General features: G+C 35.3%; 1 protein-coding gene across 3 annotated transcripts in view; it reads right to left on the minus strand.

The window, feature by feature from the left end:
- The window catches only part of CCSER2 (coiled-coil serine rich protein 2), a 155258-nt gene that overhangs the window by 65071 nt on the left and 70502 nt on the right, over positions 1-19685 (minus strand). For all 3 annotated transcript variants that reach the window (XM_057735102.1, XM_057735103.1, XM_057735104.1), the window contains 2 exons: positions 16816-16978; positions 5513-5708 (listed from right to left, as the gene is read on the minus strand). In XM_057735102.1, the coding sequence (XP_057591085.1) occupies positions 5513-5708; positions 16816-16978 (359 nt within the window). The remainder of the gene's footprint in view (positions 1-5512; positions 5709-16815; positions 16979-19685) is intronic.

Here is a 19685-nt window from a genome sequence, read left to right on the forward strand (position 1 = left end):
GCCAACAAGACCTGAAAGTGGACAGCTGCAACACTATGGTCCCTTTCTGGAACATCCCAGAAAGGCAGCAGTAAAGGAAAATTCTCCCAGTGGGCAACTTCAAGCAGTAAATCTAGTTGTTCACTTTGCTTAGAATTAAAAATGGTACAATTATATGCCAATTCATGGGCTGTGACCAATGGTATGACAGGATGGTCAGGAGTTGGAAGGAACACGATTGAAAAATTGGTTACAAGGAAATTTGGGGAAGATATATGTGGATAGACATCTCTGAGTGGGCAAAAAATATGAAGATATTTGTGTCTCAAGTAAATGCTCACCAAAGGGTGACCTCAGCAGAGGAGGATTTTAATAATCAAGCAGATAGGATGACCCATTCTGTGAATACCAGTCAGCTCTTTCCCAGCCACCCCTATTATCACCCAATAGGCTCATGAACAAAATGGCCATGGTGGTAGGGATGGAGGTTATGCACGGACTCAGCAACGTGGCCAATCTGGCTAGTCACTGCTTACTGCCTTACCTGCCAGCAGCAGATATAAATACTGAGTCCCTGATATGGCACTATCCCCATCAGCCAGCTATCTGGACCACTTCCATTACAGAAGGAGCAGTGTTTTGTTCTTATTGCCCTTACTCTGAATATGATTTGCTTCCACAATCGCAATGCTTCTGTCAAAACTACCATCCATGTGGACTTACAGAATGCCTTCCCAATGTGGGTGGGCCTTAATCAGTCTGCTGAGGGCCTGAACAGAAGAAAAGGTGGAGTAAGGGAGAATTCACATTCTCTCTGTCTGTCTTTGAGCTGGGACACTGGCCTTTGAATTATGAACTTACACCACTGACTTTCCTGGTTCTTAGGCCTTCAGAATCAGACTGGAACTTTATCATCAGTCTCCTGGGTTTCCAGCCTAACAACTACAGATCTTGGGATTTCTCAGTCTCTATAACTACGTGAGCTAAATCCTTACAATAAATCTCTTCATATATTACATGTGTATGTGCGTGTAGATAGAGAAATACACACACTATTGGTTCTTTTTTCTCTGGAGAACCCAGACTAACACAAAAGCAACTCCTTCATACTGGTAATAGACACTAAGGGGAAGTCTACAAAATGCAAAGGTGGGACCTCCCTGGTGGCGCAGTGGTTGGGACTCTGTGCTCTCAGTGCAGGGGGCCCGGGTTTGATCCCTGGTCAGGAAACTAGATCCCCACATACATGCCGCAACTAGGAGTTCACATGCCACAACTAAGGAGCCCGCCTGCCGCAACAAAGACCCTGCACAACCAAATAAATAAATAAATATTAAAAAAAAAAATTCAAAGGTGGCTTCTCATTTGTCCTTTTAAGTAGGGCCACTTGATTAGGTCCCGGATGTCAATAAGACAAAGACAGTAATGACAGTCCACTGGATTGATGGATAACAAGCAACTAAAGCAGGTAAGGTATGTGCAAAATTGTTCAATAAAATCAATCTAACATACATTTAATGAGTACTAGGTAATAGAAATTTTATGTATTTATATGTAAAGTTCTCAGAAGCTCTATAAAATTCTGTTGTTTCCAATAAGAATCGAGGTGCAGAAATCATTTTTATGCTCTTTTTATTTTCATTAATCATTTTTCTTCAGTATTCTTATATAAAATTAATTCACCCTTATAAGGAAAATAGCCTAACTAAACTTTACTAAAAATAATCCATGAAAAGAATTCTTTTGAGTTTGAGGAACACTGCCTTGGGGTAAGCCACTTAGAGAACATCAAAGTAATAGAACAAAAGAGATTATGCAACTACCTCTTCCTAAGTGGACATTCTTCTTTCTGAGCTAGTATTCAGTCAAATTTTGAAGGGCTTCATGTTTTATTGAAATAAGGGTGATTCCTCCCTATAATAGCAATCTCTTATGAGAAGCCCAAGCAAACACTGGCCTCCAGTATTTATTTGCATTTCTTGTGTTTGCAAATGAATGCAAAACCCCACCTCTCTACTGGCAAATCCAGCAAACAACAATAACGTGCAAGGATTAAGTAAAATTTGAGCTGTGACACATTAAAGTTTCATAAGGAAGCATTCACACAAGTAAAGTACTATTTAAATATTTTTCTCTGTATTTTTATTGATAAAAAGTAGAGGGCTTTTGATTAAAGATATTTTTACCTTTCTTTTAAACTGATACTAAAATGAGAGTAAAGAATATTTAAAAAACATATAAACCATAATAACAAAGAGAATTGAATAGGGGACATAGCAGACAGAAACTTTAATAAGTGATTTAGCAGGACTGGAGGAAGACACAACCACAGTGTGTGCAGACAAGGAACATGAACAAAAACAGAACCGATTTGCCCTGCAAAACTCCAAAGAAGGTCAAAATGCTAGATACAGGAAAAGGTAAGTATATGACCTGTTAGGGTTAAAAATATGGGAATTAATTGGAAGTCTGCATAAGGTAAGAATAGATTCCCAGTCTTCTAGGAATAATATAAATAAAAGCAAAAAATAAAAATAAAAATAAAAATCAGAGGTTTCTACTCTGGAGAAACTGTAATAACCCCAGAAGGAAAAATCCTCCACTTAGTAAGTACAGAGGGTCCACTACCATGCATCTATCACTGTAAAATGAACAAGCCCAGCCCATGTATAAATGGTCCTGAATCAACGTTCCCCCCCAACTCTTAAATATTAATAAACAACAAAGAATCATTAGATATTTGAAGAAATATTCCAAAAGAAACAGAAACTAAAATAAACACAAAAAACAAAATGACCATTTAGAAAGAGATAATAATGTAGGGAACCTGAGAAATCCTAACAAAATAGAATAGAAACAAGCTACTTAATATAGTTACTGACAAAATAAGAACTGAACGATATGAATAAGGAAAGGTATACAATAAAGAGTTCTTAGAAACTGGAAATACAATTGCCAAGATAAATAATTCAACAGAAACAAGGAGCTGGAATATGAAGTTGAAGAAATAAACCAGAAAACTTAAACTCAAAGAAAAGGAAAATGTGAAAGAAAAAAGACTGAAAATTAATTCATAAGTTCTAGTTTTGATTACCAAGAATTCTAGAAAGAAACAGAGAAAACAGGGTAAAGAAAATAATCATAGAAATGACTTCAGAAAATTTCACACTACATGAATCCTCAAAAAGCTCGCTAATCACCCATATATTAAGTGGAAAACCAACAAAACTCAAATCCCAGGATATCACTGTAGAACTGCAGAATACCAGAAATAAAAGGCTAAAAATTTCCCAGAGAGATTAAAAAGACAAAACGCAATGTAAAATGGATTAGAATGTAGTAAACTTTTCTCAGCGGCTAAAGTGGATCTTAGAAGAGCAATGTCTTCAAATTTCTAAGGAAAAACTCACTTGTATCCCAGCCAAACTATTCCATCCCTGCCAAACTATTATTATCAGTTAAATGTGAGAGTAGATAAAAAGAGAGTTTCAGTGACACATTAAAAAAAATTTACCACCCATTGGCCCTCTTTTAGGAAGTAAATTAAGGATATACTCCAGCTAAATAAGGGACTAAACTAAGGAAAAAGAAGACATACTTTCCAGGAAATAAGGGTCCCAATCCCAGAATATGACAAAAAAAAAAGTCCCTGTATGATAGTTTTAAAGAAGCTTCAGATAGTAACCTGCTCAGATTAGAAAAGGCTGACTGAAGTGGGGAGTAGGACAGAAATACTATTTTTTCATTAAGCCTTTGGGTACTATGTGATGTATCACACACATTGAAGTTTTTAAAATTTAGCAACACTAAAAGGGAAATAATTAAGAGGCAGTTATACAAAATATTGGACTAATTCAGCTTTTAATTTCCATTAGCGTTTTGGGAAACTTTAAAAATGTCCTAAATAGACAATTTTCTTCTCATAATTTTGTTTTCACTGCATAAACAAAGGATAAAGTCAATTTGTTCAATGTGTACTATCTAAAATTTCAGAGGCCATAATGACAGAAAAGAGCCATTAAGATAATCACAGTTTTTCATAAAGTATCTCAAAAAACAGTTTTCTCTTTTTATAGTACTTATCATTGGTTAACAATTCACCTATTCTCTCCTGAATTATGCTATTTCACACATAATTAGAGGTGGCCTGGTCTTAATTAGATGATATTCAATCATGCTTCATGTTTCAGGGCAATGCACACCTACACAAAAGAAGGTATGTGGTAAAGCTAGTACAATGACTAACTCCAAGTAGTTGTTTAACATATTTTAGCTATTTCCCACCTTTTCTACCTTCTTTCTCCTTTTATCTCTGAAGTTCCTGATCAGAAAATCTTCTCCCCAGACCAGCAACCAGAGAAATACTATGAACAGAAACTACATCCTAGTTACAGTTAAATTAAGTTGTAAGCTCTATGTCTGGGTATTTCAATCATTGAATCTTTTTGCCTCAAGAGAAGTCCAAGAATCTCAGATCCAGAAAGGATCCTCCACTTTCTTGCTTCCAATTGCAGCACAGAAAAGCATCTTTTGAGGGCCAGGACAGGGAGAGTGGGTGGGAGTCGCGGGAGGGAGGGGATATGGGGATATATGTATAAATACAGCTGATTCACTTTGGTGTACCTCAAAAGCTGGTACAAGAGTGTAAAGCAATTATATGAGGAGCCACATTTCACTTCAAATATCCTTTACTGAGTATCTATCTTGATGGCCACCAGAAATTCTAAGACTTGGTATCTGCTCATAAGAAGCTGGAATGTACAATCCTGAGGATGGTAACTCAGAAAGCAAATTGAGCAGAGAATCCAGACTGTTCTTTCTCAACCATAATTTTAAGTTAAACTTGCCCAGTCTACAAAATACAAATATAGATTTAAAACTAAACAAAAGATATTCCCAATTTAAAATTAGTATTTTATTCTTTAGCTTTCTGCTTTGCATTGGACTTGTCTGTAGGTGCTCACTGTTCAAAGTGCTATTGAATCTGAAGCCAGGTTCTACCATCAGCTCACCACGTGTCTTTGGACAATCGCATCACTGCTCTGAGTCTAGATTTTCTCCAAAAAAAAATGAGAAGGCTGGGGAAGATTAAAATTGAAGGTTTCAAACAAAAGGAAATTATATGACTATGATTATATAACTTGCTATTTCTTATTTCTCACTTAGCTGAAATTATAGTAGCAGCCACTGATGACTAAACACCTACAATGTTTCAGGTATTAAATCACTCACTTTACCCTATTAACTCTAATTCTCTCAACAACCTTACAACGTAAGTACTATAACAATGAGGAAACAGAAGCAGAGAGCTTACCAAACATCACATAGCTCATAAATGCTGGGGACTGTACTGAGACTATCATGCAAAATCCCATGTTTTTTTCCTCTCATAAAAGTATCTATTATGTATTTACAACCATTATTTCTCCACAAATCTAAGAAGACATTAGAACTCTACTTAAAGAAAAAAAGGCAAGTCAACCCATTTTGCAATTCAAAGTATCAGAGCTGAAAATGTTCACTACATACTAACCTGATGCAGCAGCCGTTTCAGTTTGAGTAACTGAGTTTTTACAGCAGTGCAATCCTGAACCATATGCCGGAGGGTCATCTCATCCAGTACCACTGTATTTTCTGGTACATCCACAAACATCTTCTGAGCCTGGAAAAAGGGGGTCCCTCCATAGCTTTCAAAATGACCCAAAGGAGATTCCCTATAGGGAGAGCCTCTGGAAGGGCAGGGGAAGAAGTTGGAGGGAAAAGATATATAATATAATTTCAGAAAGAAATAAAGGTTATAAAATTATTACAGTAATTATCACAAATCATTTATCATTATCACAAAGGCTTTGACTTTTACTCACCTCAGATACTCAATTTGTTTCCACTAAAAAGTTCAATCAATTCTAGTTGTCATTAATACAATTATCATCTGCACTCTCTCCTTTTGTGTATTTTACACATTGGTTAAGTAAATCTGATTCCTTAGGAACTAGAGTAGAAACAAAAACCTCTGGGGAAAGACCTTGCCTGGAAAAAATTATACTTATTTTACTTCTCTGCACTGATAGTCTGATCTTCAGTGGGGGCTCCTATTTCTTCAATGTTCCAGCAGACAGTTAAGACAGATACACTGTTATTCTTCTTTCGTTTTTACATTGTTGATAAACCATCATTTCCAATAAAGATTAAACAGGGTTTTACAGAAGTCTTATACACACCACATATTTCCTAATCTTAAACTACCTTTAAAAAATATACTCTAAAAAAATTTAAACTTCCCTTTAGTTTCATACAATAATATACATGCTGAATAAGAGGGAAAAGAAACAACTAGTGATAATGTGTTTTATGGATGTGAAAAACACAATGTTTTAACCAGAAGTCACAGCTATAGCAATTTAAAATTACTGCATTCACCTTAGACGTAACTCCAGGTGTTTTTTAAGAACTTGTTATATATGTGAAATCACAATACTTAAAATAATACCCTGAAAAAGTATTCTAATATAACGACTACATTAACATAACAGGATTAAAGTTAAATTCATGGATGCATTAAATTTCAAAAGCAGAAATACAGTTTCTATTAAATTTTATAGCTTTCAATAAATATTCCTAAATTGCTAAATTCTCAAATATTCAATATGAGCTTGGTTTTCAAAAGAGTATTTTTCTCTGAAGCTACTTCTTATACTTGATTTCAGGCCTGATTTTTCTTTCAACCCAAGAAAGAAATTTTTAAGAACCTTTAAATTGCTGACCCATAGATAAGACCCTAATTTGTTCACATTTAATTGTTTTATTTTTACTGATTCAAAATACAGTTGAATTATTAAATTTCAAACATTAATCAGTTATTAGTATGAATTTACCATCCATAACTGAATAAACAAACTATACACAGAGTGATAAAAAATCTTTTAAATAACAAGACAAAAAGATAGGACCACCTGATAAATGAATAGTAGAGACGAGTTATATTTTTGGAGAAAAAGCTGACATACTCTGGGAAATTTTCTTGGGTAGAAAAGAGCTTGGGATGAACTATAAAGTACAAGGTTTAAGTTGGACTGAAGAAAATGAAAACAAATGTCACAAAAGTACATGTTTTTCAGAGACAAGGAGACACTTACATATGGCTTATGAGACCACAGACAGCCTGAATACAACTTTATTCTTCAACTTCATCCCTCAATACACCTGCCTCCCTCAGACTGACTTATTAATCAATAGCCTATTAACTGAGACTGCCAAAGACTGCTACAACCACCCTCATCTCCAAACCCATGTCCTCAACCTCTCTGTACTCTTGGTCAATCTACCCATTCTGCCTTCCACTGCACACCTGATCTGGAGAATGAAAACTTCAATTTAAATTAGTTAGCTCTCCCTCATGGAAGGCTTCCTTAATCCCCTAAAACAGGGCTTGGTACTTCCACAGGTATCATTATACAGCCCTCTCCTGGACCCCATCATAGTACTTGCCACAATACATTGTGTTAATTTGCAATCCATGCCGAATGATAAACTCCATGAAGACACAGACTGTCTTCTTTGTCGGAAACAGTTGGTTTTTTGTTTGTTTATTTTTGTCATTGTTTTTATTGAATGAGTAACAAGTATGAATTTTAACCACTAGGTTTGTTTGTTTTTAAGCTTCCATCTCTGAGATTCTAAAATTCATTAGCTGAGACGTGAAAAAGCACTACTTTAAAATTATAATCTGGAAGCAGTCACGTTTAAAAAGTTCCAGATGATAATCAAATTAAAATTACTTTTTATTTTACCCAATAAGTAAGAGAAAAAGCACAGAGGGAAGAGGCTGAAGGAAACTGGTCTGTAGTCTAAAGCATGAGAATCAGGAATGGAATAATGGCTTATATTAGGTTTAGGCATAAATATGAACCACGTGCAAGGAATTAATAAATTAGAAACATTTCAAAGGAAGTGTCAACAGTCTTGATCACTAATTGAATATGGGGACAAAGAACTGGCATCTAGAAAAGCCACAACAGAAAGACAGCTCTGGCCTAGGATTTAAGTTTATATCTTGGCTGACTGTAACTACCTATTGAAAATGCTTAATATCTTTGGGTCATAGTTTTTTTTAGCTCTCAGTGTTGTCCAGTGCCTACCAAATAAAGCTTATTCATTTTTACATTATCCAATTAATGCACAGATAGATATATCTGAGTTCAAATCGCAGTTCTGTCACTCACTAGTTGTATAACACAAATGGCAAGTTACTTTATGCTTCATTTCCCTGACCTGTAAACTCATTAGGTTAGTATAAGGACTAAATGAGGTAATAATATATGTTAAAGTGCTTGGAATGGTGCTTGATAATTGTTAAATAAAAACCAATTACTACCGAATTATTATTACTATCAATAGTTTCTAACTTCTTTATATTAAAAATTTTTTCTAATATAAATGTCCAAAGGATACTATAATGCCATACACCCTTCGCCTAGATTCCCTAACTGATAAATGCTGACACAATGCTTTATATCTATGTGTGTATTTGTTGCTAAACCATATGACAATAAGCTCGAAATAACACAACACCTCAATGAGGGCCATCTGAAGGGTGCTAGAAAAAATGAATATAAATGAGAAGGTCCAGAGGCAGAAGAAGACAAAGACGAAACAGAAAGCAAATATATAATAGAGATGATTTTCAGAAAGTAAAAGGACACTGTCAAAACAGGAGAAGAAAAAAAAATAAGATAATGAAAGATAATGAAGACTGTGAGATTTCACATTCTGAGAAGATGATGCAGTTCACACAGGAAAACCTGAATATCTGAAACAGAATGAGAAGTAAAAACAGAAGACAAAGGAGGAATTACTGGAAAAATATCTCATGTTAGGGTGACAGTCATAAATTTGTACTTTTGTACAAATTTTAACAATTTAACAATGGACTTCTAGTAGGGAAATTAGATCATGAAAGCAGCAGAAGACTCCAAGCTGCTTTGAGGGAAACACTGGAAGGCTGCCAGTATGTTTGCAAAGGCAGAACCTATGTGGCCAATGATAGGCCAAGCAGTTTAGTGGATATGAAGAACTGAACCAACAAAGGTATGGATGAAGGCAAAAATTATTTCAGTGGTTACAGAAGCATAAGAATGAAATGCCCACTATCATCAATATTATTTAACATTGTTGTATATGAACAGCCAATAAAGTCAACAAGAAAAATAACAGGATCAGAATAACCACAAAAAGGAATCTTTAAGAAATAAGCTTTTTTAAAACAAATTTAAACTTACTCCATATACAGTAGCAGCACATGATAGTCAATCCACACACCTAATAACCACACTGCTGCATAATCACTTATTGCAGTTTTAAAGTAATCACCCCAAATCATATGGCTCTATGCATATATTTATATTCTTCTCCACATATATCAGAGCTTCTTGATTACTAAGATGTGTGATTTTTGTGCAAATCTTAAGATTTGTGATTCATAGGTTGCAGTGGTGAGTGGAGATTGTGTGTGTATGCACGCACGTGTGTGTGAGAGACAGACAGAAAAGTGTAGTGTTTCTTTTCTCACCATTTATAAAAATTTTATATTAAAAGTTAAACGTATGTATTTTTAACTTCACAGTTATATTTTTTTAATGCTAGATTCAACATAATCTCAATCAAAATCCCAGCAAGTTATTTTGTGGGTATCAACAAAGTGATTATAAAATTAACATGAACAGGCAAAAGACCCAGAATAACCAAGACAATGCTAAAGAATAAGGAAGTCAGAATACTGACAGTATCTGACTTACAGATTTACTATATCAAGTGACAGTAATCAAGACTGTGGTGTAGAAAAACAGATCAGTGGAATAGAATAGAGGGTCCAAAAACACACCCATACATATTGTCAACTGATCCTTGGTAAAGAAGCAATGGCAATTCAAAGGAGAAAGGATAGTCTTTTCAACAAATAGTACTGGAACAATTAAACATTCACATCTTTCATAAAAATTAACATGGATCAAAAACCCAAATGTAAAACGCGAAACTACAAAATAGCAACAAACAAAATCCAGGTGACCTTGGCTATAAGTTTTTAGATATGACACAAAAAGTACAATCCATGAAAGAAAACACTGACAAGTTGTACTGCATAAAATTAAAAATATCTGCTCTGTGAAAAACATCATCAGGAGAATGAAAAGGCAAACCACAGACTGGAGAAAATATTTGTAAAATATGTATCTGATTAAAGGATTGGCATCTAAAATATAAGAGCTCTCTTAAAATTCAACAAGAAAACAGATAACCCAATTTAAAAAGCAGCAAAAGATCTAAACAGACATCTCACTAAGAAGATATACAGATGGCAAATAAGTATATGAAAAAATGATCAATATCATACATGAGAGAATTGCAAATTAAAACGAGACGTCACTACACAGCTATCAGAACAGTTAAAATCCACAACACAATACCAAATGCTGGCAACGATGTGTATCAACAGGAACTCTCACTCACTGCTGGAGGAAATGCAAAACGTACAGCCACGGCAGTTTCTTACCAAACTAAACATATTCTTACTATGACCCTGCAATCATGCTTCTTGATGTTGACCAAAATGAGTTGAAAACTTACCCACATGTTAAGAGCAGCTTTATGCATAATTGCCAAATTTGGAAGCAATCAAGATGTCCTTCAGTAGATGAATGGATAAACAAACTGTAGTTCATCCATACAATGGACTTTTATTTAGTGGTAAAAAGAAATGACTGTTCTTTAGTGATATAAAGACACAGAAAGACACGGAGGAACCTTAAATACATATTGCTAAAAGAAGCCAATCTGAAAAGGCTACATTCTGTTTCCAACTATATGGCATTCTGTTTAAAAGGCAAAGCTACGGAGACAATAAGAAAAGATCAGTGTTTGTCAGGAGTGTTGCCACTGACAGGGGTAGGGAGGTGAAGAAAGGATGACTAGATGGAGGATGTGGGATTTACTGCAGGATACAGTAATGGCAGATTAACATCATTATGTATTTGTCAAAGTCCATAGAATGTACACACAACTATTGGTTCAAGGCATTTAAAGTGACTCCTAATGTAAGCTATGAATTTTAGTTAATAATAAGGTACCAATATTGACTCATTAATGGTAACAAATATTCCACACTAATGCAAGATGTTAATAATAAACTGTGTATAAGAGGTGAGGGAATATGAGAACTCTCTGTACTTTCTGCTCAAATTCTAAAACTGCTCTAAAAAATAAAGGCTATTAATTAAAAAAAAAAAAAAAAAAAAGTCAGGACAAAAGGAAAAGAAGGAAGTAGTTACAGAATGACAGAATAAAAGATCTCCAAAAATCCATTCCTCCATAAAAGGTCTGAGAACACTGGCAAATTTGTCAAAATCAACTTTTTCAGAACTCTGTAATCAACCAAATGCTTGCAACAGCTAAAGGGCACTTACTGAAAAAAATCAGCTGAATCTCATGAGAAGAACAAACTCTTTAACATTTTAATTTATTCTATTTCCCTGCCTATCTTCCTTGCTCTGTGGTGGCTTGAAAACGGGAGCTTTAAAAGTGTAATAGCTGTGAAATTCAGCAATCTCTAGGGGGTGGGATGGGAGGTAAACTGGGATTGGAACTCTCCAAAAAGCACCATTTCCAGAGACCTGTTACTATTTGACCTAAATGGTGCCTCTCTAGAAAAGGCCCATTCTCAGCAGTTCTTTTATTTGACCTGATTCAGAGCTCCCTCAGTGGGAACAGACTTATCTCTAGTAGATTTGTTTAAAAAAACAAAACAAAACAAAACAAAACAGTGGCAATTGTTTAAAATCTCAGCTGCCTGAGAGGGCAATACCAGCTGGGACAAACAAGAAGGTGACCAAAAAACTTAAAAGGAAAACCTGAGGAATAAGACATACACAGGATGCTCTGGAAAGCTCCAACATATTCCTTGGCCTAGAGAAGGCCATACACATGTGGAAACCAAGGAAATACCTGAGAAAGTTTTAATCCCTCACCTTTGGCTGAACTTGAGCCTCTGAGCAAGCAGCAAATGAAGGCTAAGGAAGTGATGCAAACTGCTTATCAGGCTGTTGAAGGCATCCCTGAACACACACACATACAGAGCCCCTCGGCAAAGGCTGGGAAACTTATTGGTATAAGGCATTTAAGGAAACTGCTTTCTGATCATTAGCTCAACAAACTCCAAAATATGATAAACTAAAATAGAGACATATCAGAGTTAACCTGTCAAAAGCCAAAGAAAGAAAAAGTGAGAATCCTGAATGCAACAAGAAAAAAGTGATTTATTGTGTAGAAAATGTGCTCATTAAGATTAACAGCTGATTTTTCATCAGAAAACACAGGGATCAAAAACATTAAAAGACAGACTGTCAACCAAGAATCTTATATCCAGCAAAACTATCCTTTTAAAATTAAAGAGAAGCTAAAATATTTCCATATAAACACAAACTGAGTGAATTTGTTGCTATCAAACCTTCCCTACCAGATATACTTACATTGGAGACTTTAATACCTCCTTCTCATTAATGGATAAAACAAGCAGGAAGAAGGTCAGCAAGGAAACAGAAGATTTCAACAACACTACAAAATAAGAAAACCTAACAGACATCCACAGAATATCTAAGAGATAAATTAGTAATCAAAAATTCACTGCGAAGAAAAGCCCAGGCCCAAATAACCTCAATGGTGAATTCCACAGAACATTCAATGAAGAATTAACAAAACTCTTTAACAAACTCTTTCAAAAAAAGAAATGAGAGAAACACTTCCCAATTCAATTTATGTGATAATATCAAAACCACAAAGGCATTTCAAGAAAACTACAGACCAGTATTTGTTATGAATGTATACAGAAAAATCCTCAACAAAATACTAACAAATCGAATCTAGCAACATCTAAAAGGAAAGCATGACCAAATGGAATTTGAGAAATGCAATGTTGGTTCAACATCTGAAAATCAGTCAAAGTCATACACCACATTAAGAGAATGAAAAGAAAAGTGATTATCTCAATAGATATAGCAATAACATTTGACAAAATCTAATACTCTTTCGTGATTAAAAAAAAATTAAAAAACACTCAACAGAATACGAATAGAAGGGAACTTCCTCAACCTGATAAAGAGTATCTTTGAAAATCCACAGTTAACATTATACTTAGCAGTTAAAGACCAAATGCTTTGCTCCTACTCTCAGAAAGAAGACACAAATGTCTGCTCCCATTACTCCTTAACTTGCACTGGAGGTTCCAGCCATAGCAATTATGCAGGGGGAGAAAAAGGAAAAGTATTCAGATTGAAAAGAAAAAGATAAAACTATCTCTATTCTCAGATGACAGATCTTATATATAAGAGACTCCTAAGGAACTAGGGAGCCAGAAGGTTAAATGAATCATGCACATGGCACACTGGAGGCTACACTCAAGAGTTGTAGCAGAGCTTACAATGAAAAGGGAAAAGTGAGCCAAGGGCCAAGATTTTTGTGAGCAAGGGACTGGGACCATGAAGGAGGAGGTTAAAGCCAAATGCCCTAAGAGTGAAAGGAAAGAGACATAAGAACACTTGTTTAGAAGTGACAACGAGGAGTGAAGACAAAGACCCCACCCCTAAACAGCACAGCACCAGACTGCCTGGAAAGTAAGAATCCTTCACGTAAGAACGCGGCTGAGGAATTAGAACATTTAGGAAAAAATAAGAATCGGGAGAATGTAGGTGAAGAGGTCAAGGATGTGGGTTTGTTAAGATGTGAGAGAATTCCATATGGCTAGTGAAAGCTGTAGGAAAAAAGGGGAGGTCTGGGGAGAAAAGAGGAATAAAAGATTAGGCCAGGTGAAGAATGAGAGCAGTACTAACAAAAATACAGAGAAAGTAGATCAGTGGTTCTGAACCACCAGTTCCCTGAGTTACAGATAAGACATAATCCTGTATGACAATGATGGGAATTGAAGGACAGAGAGGAAAGGGAACCAGCAATGTTCAAGAAGTCAGAATGGGAAGAGGAACTTGTACACAGTAATATTAGAAGGCCCTTGGGTCAGTGCATTCAAATCTTTTAAAATCAAGGTATAGAAAGAAAATAATAGATTTAAGGTTTGTTGGAGTAAGGCTTATCTTGGATGAGGCTTCTCCCTCTATCACCCATCCCATTAACTGGCTCTGAGAAATCTAGAAGTCTCAAACCTCACACAGCTACCCAAAAGCCTGAGGGGATCAATAAACTGGTTAACCTATAACTAGTCATAACAAACCAGTGTGTGCCAGTTCACTTGTTGGGAAGTGCTGAGTCAGATTAGCAACGGCCAAGAGTCCTGTGCATTTCTCTCTTCTCATTGAGACTCCCAAGTGTGTATGATCCACAAATCACTAGCCCCTCAAAATAAACTGTGTAGAAGGGACCTGTTGTCACGTGTTTTGGGAAACAGCTGCATAATTTCCTTTACCATCGTTTGCAACATCACAGTACTGTAATTATATATTAAAGGCACTGTGGAGTCGACTATTTAAAAAGAAGTTAAGCTTGTTTAACTTGTTCTTCCTATACCTATATGATCAGTCTCTTTTCTACACCTACGGACATCCAGGAATACAGTTTTTGAAAATGTTGCTTAACTTTTCTCACAGACAAATAACCAGTCTCAGCTTGATCATTCTCATGGACAGAGATAGCTATCTCCAGGTAATTCATTCCATTTTGGACATTCTGATTAACAGTTTCACAAAGCTGAAATTTGCCACCCTTCATCTCAAATGCATAGATAGTTTTGCCATCTACATTTAGAGATCACATTTATTCATCCCTCCAAATGACCTACCAATTTACCTATGAACCTAAGAGTTGTTCTCTGAAAATGCCATACTGTTTCATACATGGTTTTTCACACGCTATTTTTTCCATCTGAATACCCATCCTTCTACAGAAGCTGATCCTCTGCAATTGCTACAAAGTTATCAGTTCAACAGTAAATTTCTTTATACACCACTATCCTAAACAAAAACTTGCATGCTCCTGAAGTCCTGTATACATCACTTTGAGGCACCTATCATTATACTGTACTAATATAATACTGTATTATAACTATCTACATACCTGTCTCTCCCATACACTAAACACTTTGGCAGCAGGAAGTATTTACTACTCATCTTTGTCAGGGATGGAAAAGACACAAGAATCTTCTACCTACCTGATAACTACAATGATTCCAACTGAGCTCACACACTGCATAATTCTTTTTATCCTCCTCAAAATGATGCTTTCAGAAGCCACTACCAATCTACAAATTTCACCTCTCACACAGCCTCCAAATTCATTCCAGCTTGAGAATTTAGCACAAAGTTCTACATACAGGTTCTCAATAAATACTTGTAACATGGTTGAATAAATCTTATAAGCAAAGGTTCACATTTTAGGTAGGCCTCTAAATTTTCATCAGTTGGCCTTAAATTTACCTTCTTACAAACCAACCATCAAAGATGAAGGAAGCATCATCTTCATTATTAGCAATAAAGACTATCTTTACATCAGATTCTTGCCTGATGATACCAACTCTCTGATGTCCATTCCTTACCCAAGCCCAGGTATAAGAAACAGAACAGATAAAATAATGCCTGGAAGGATATGTATTCCATACATTCTTCCAGATCTTTTACCAACAGAAGCATCTTTACTTGGAACTTATTGTTCCATGATCCACTGTAGAACTGCCTTTTCTCACTTAGAGTTCTTTGTAGTGTGGATTGAAGAACATAAATAAAAAACAGACTTAAGGAATTTATCATTATTTCTACCTTGGGAAGCTGTCTGAGACCCGTTCACTATACCACAAGGTGTTCTCCTTATAAGAACTCATGCAAAGCAACCGCTTTCAGGTTTCTGTCTCGTAAAAGCAAATGAACTGAAAAATATACCCTTTATCTTAGGTACATTATAAATCTTGTAATGGATCAAGTTTTGTTCTTTGCTTTTGCTGCAAGGAATCTCAGAGCCAATTTTTTTTTTTTTTAACTTCAAGAACTATATGGTGCCTTCAGTGTCCCCCTTCCATTATTTCTTTATTCCAATTTTATTATTTGTATTGTAAATGTGCTCCAAAAGGACCTCAAATCCCTAGGGGAATGAGACAAGAGATTAGAAAAGGAAAAAAAATTAATAACAAGTGTCATCGGGTGCCTACAGTAAGTTAGACACTGCTCCAGGCACTTTTATCCCTGATCCTTGGACATTGAGAGAAAGGAATTATTAAGTATGTTTTACAGATGGTAAACCGAAGTAGAGAGGAATTAAAAAACTATCTAAGTTCACAAAGCTAAGTTGTGCCAGGCCAGGGTGTGATTCCAGGTTTGAATGACTATGCAGCCAACATTATACATAAGGTCTGACCAAATTAAAGACTATGCTACACTTCAAAAAAGAAAAGGAATTCTATAATAGTACTTGAGGAATTTTAAAATTTCAGTTTATTATATAAGCAAAAAGAAGACAAATCACTTGGTACTAATTTTACACATTAATATCTTAAACATAATAAACTTTAACAGTCATCATCTGATCATTCCCAAATAAGAACTAGAAAATCACACCAAAATTTAAAGTTCAAACAGCAGACATAAATATTTATATTCATGATAAAGCTACTGAAAAAAGATCTGGGTCAAAAGAAAACAATTAGATATATTATTCCAATTAGTACCACATATAACTTGAAATGTTTTTTGGTGCCTCTAAAAACAAAGACAAAAAACAGTTTTGAGGGGTCAGATGGGAAATATGATTCAAAACTAGTAAGACAGAAAATATAATTTAAATTAGACTCACCTGCTCAAGTCACTTTTTCCATGGTGATGATAGTGGTCAGGATGGCTAAGGTGGTAATGTTCCTGTCCACTCCACCTCTGGGGTGGCCTTTTCCAAAATCCTTCTTGAGGCTGTCGAACATTTCTGTCTGATCGGTCAAAGCGGTTCATATTGTCACACTCCACTAGACAAATTCAAAAGGGAAACACTAGAAACATGTACACACACTCTATAATACAGTTTGATAATTAAATGCTGCTGAAAATATACAAGTAATATTCTCAAAATACCAGCCATTTATGTTAGCTAACTACAGAATCAAGATTTCCAAGAAAAATGACTAATTCTTTTGGTGAAAACTGAACTTTCTATCATTCAAACTGAAGTAAATTATAAAACTTTCACATCACAGTCACCGAAATAACAACAGTCCCACTGTTTTAAAACAAGCAAATTATCCTTGAAATCAACATTATACATTTTAAACACCAATGATCAGTTTTAAGTGGTTTTCATCATTATCAGTAGGTGGTTCTGACTTCAGAATGAAAACAAGAAAAAGGAGGTGGTTTTAAATCTGGTAGAGAGCTCATTCCTAAAAATGAATGCCACAATTAATTTTTACTGATTTCAAGAAGCACAAATTAACTTTTCATCACAAACAAATCATATTTTCTAAATTAAGCTCACAGTTTTAGAAAGTAAAACACTCCAATCTGCCGATAGCAGAGCTTGTTCAAAAGTTCTAAAATGCCACTGAAAACAAAGCCAGTACTTCGTAGCAACAAGTAGTACACTCCCTGAAATCCAAATGCCACAAAACATGAAAAGAATTTCTTTGAAACACCCCAAGCTTCTCCTTCACTTACCAAAACACTTTTTCCTTGCATATCTGAGCGCTCACTAAGAGAGTTACTTTGTACAAGGGAGACATTGTGTCGCCTTCTGCCTACTCAGACATAGTTGCATACAAGGCACTGACAAACAGGCCTTCCTTCCTGCTCAACTCCCAGCCCTCCCTGTGGGAAGCAAGCCCAGTTTACCCTGTGACTCCATCTTCGCTCAGTGCTTACACAGCCTCTGAGTTAAGACTGTTACTAAAAATACAACTAAACACTAACCCAAGTCAGGAACAGGAGGAAAGGTTTCTCTAGTCTGAAAATTATTACAGGAGAAAGTTCAAATCCTGCATGTTCAGAATTCCTTGTGCTAAGAAAGCTTTAGTAATCAATGTAATCCTCCCCAATTAAAAAAAAAAAGCTCATTATTTAAACAATTGTTTTAACTTAACCTAAACCTGTATCTGACACATGGAAAGTGTTTAATTACAGTATACCAGATAAAAACAAATTTAACCACTCCAAAAAAAAAAAGGTTGACATAGTTAAAGTGCATATGTTCAATTCTCATATACACTGAACTCACTGTGAACATATTACTTGCAGATGAGTAACAATTTTCATTAGAAAATGCCCATTAGAGAAATCAATTTGGGGAAAAAGCTATGGGTTTTATAACTTCTTTAAATTTTTTAAAGAAAGCTTACACTTGAAATTATTTCAAACAATTTTTTGTCATCTTATTGGGATAAATTAAGATATACATATATTTTTAAAGTTCAATAAAGAAAACCTGACTGTTAGATAAGTAAAGGCACGGTGATCATTATGCCAAAAAAATCAGGCGTATAAAATAACACTGCAAAAGAAAAATAAATTGAAAAATAATACTAAGAAGGTTTAAAAATGATTTTAGTTCACATTTACATTATACTCATAGACTCAGTTAAGTTCCTTAAGTGTTTCTACATGGCATTAAAATGTTACTCTAGGTTTAAGCAACTCTATATAGCTGAGGGATAATCTATATCTACTTTAATCTGAATTCATATTTCTTCTTCATTCAAGCAGGTAAAATTCCACTCACTTCCCAAAGAAGAAATTCTGTAATGAGAATCTGATATATAATTAGGATATCATCAACACAGTGCAATCAGAGTAATAAGAGGGAAACTAACCAGGAAAACAGGCCAGGAGATGGGGTTAAATACTGTGGGAAATTATAATGCAGAAACTGATATGCTGCTTTTGTATTTACTAAAGATTGTTGGTACTACACACAGACTCCAAATAAAGCACTTTTATTGAAAGTGTTTTATTGAAACATGAACTCAACCATCAGCATAACGGCAAATAAGCACTGGAAACAAATATCTTCCATGACCACGAAAGACTATTGCTAGCATTGGGATACAGGGGGCTTAAACTCTCAGAAAAATGACTGCTCCAAGACTCTGAAGGAAGGAAGGGTCCTGCTTATACTACTACCTGCAGCACACATCAATCATATTTTGATATATTTTAAAATGTTACTAAGAAGAGAATGCAAAATAACATTAGTGGTGCTTTCTTAAAAAAGGCTAAGGGTTCTCTGACAGCGAAAGAAATAACATAGAAAATAAAATGGAAAGCCAATAAAATTAACAAGATGGAGTTAATTTAAAGCCAGTTTTCAGAACCAATGAAGGAACAGGACAAACAAGACTAAGAAAGCAAAGAAATCATTCTGAATGTGTAATATCATAGGGAAGGATGGGGCAAACCTAAAGGCATTCCAGTTCAAAAAATTTTTAACCATATGCTGATCAAAACTATCTACACATCAGATTTGACCTTAATTGTCAGTTTAGGAATAGAGAATAAAGGCCTTCTGAAGGGGATTTCTAGCTCCAAAAGTAAAAGGCAGCAGATTTTAGTAGTTCTACTATGAGTAGGAGACAGGTAATATCAGGACTTCTCCCCTATGGAGAGGAAAAGATAATCTAATATAGCTAACTGAAAGGTATGGAATACGGAGATGCCTATGCCTAACACTCACCATACCCGTTTCTT

Source organism: Hippopotamus amphibius, chromosome 5 (assembly GCF_030028045.1).
Source record: "Hippopotamus amphibius kiboko isolate mHipAmp2 chromosome 5, mHipAmp2.hap2, whole genome shotgun sequence".
Classification (NCBI taxonomy): Eukaryota; Metazoa; Chordata; class Mammalia; order Artiodactyla; family Hippopotamidae; genus Hippopotamus; species Hippopotamus amphibius.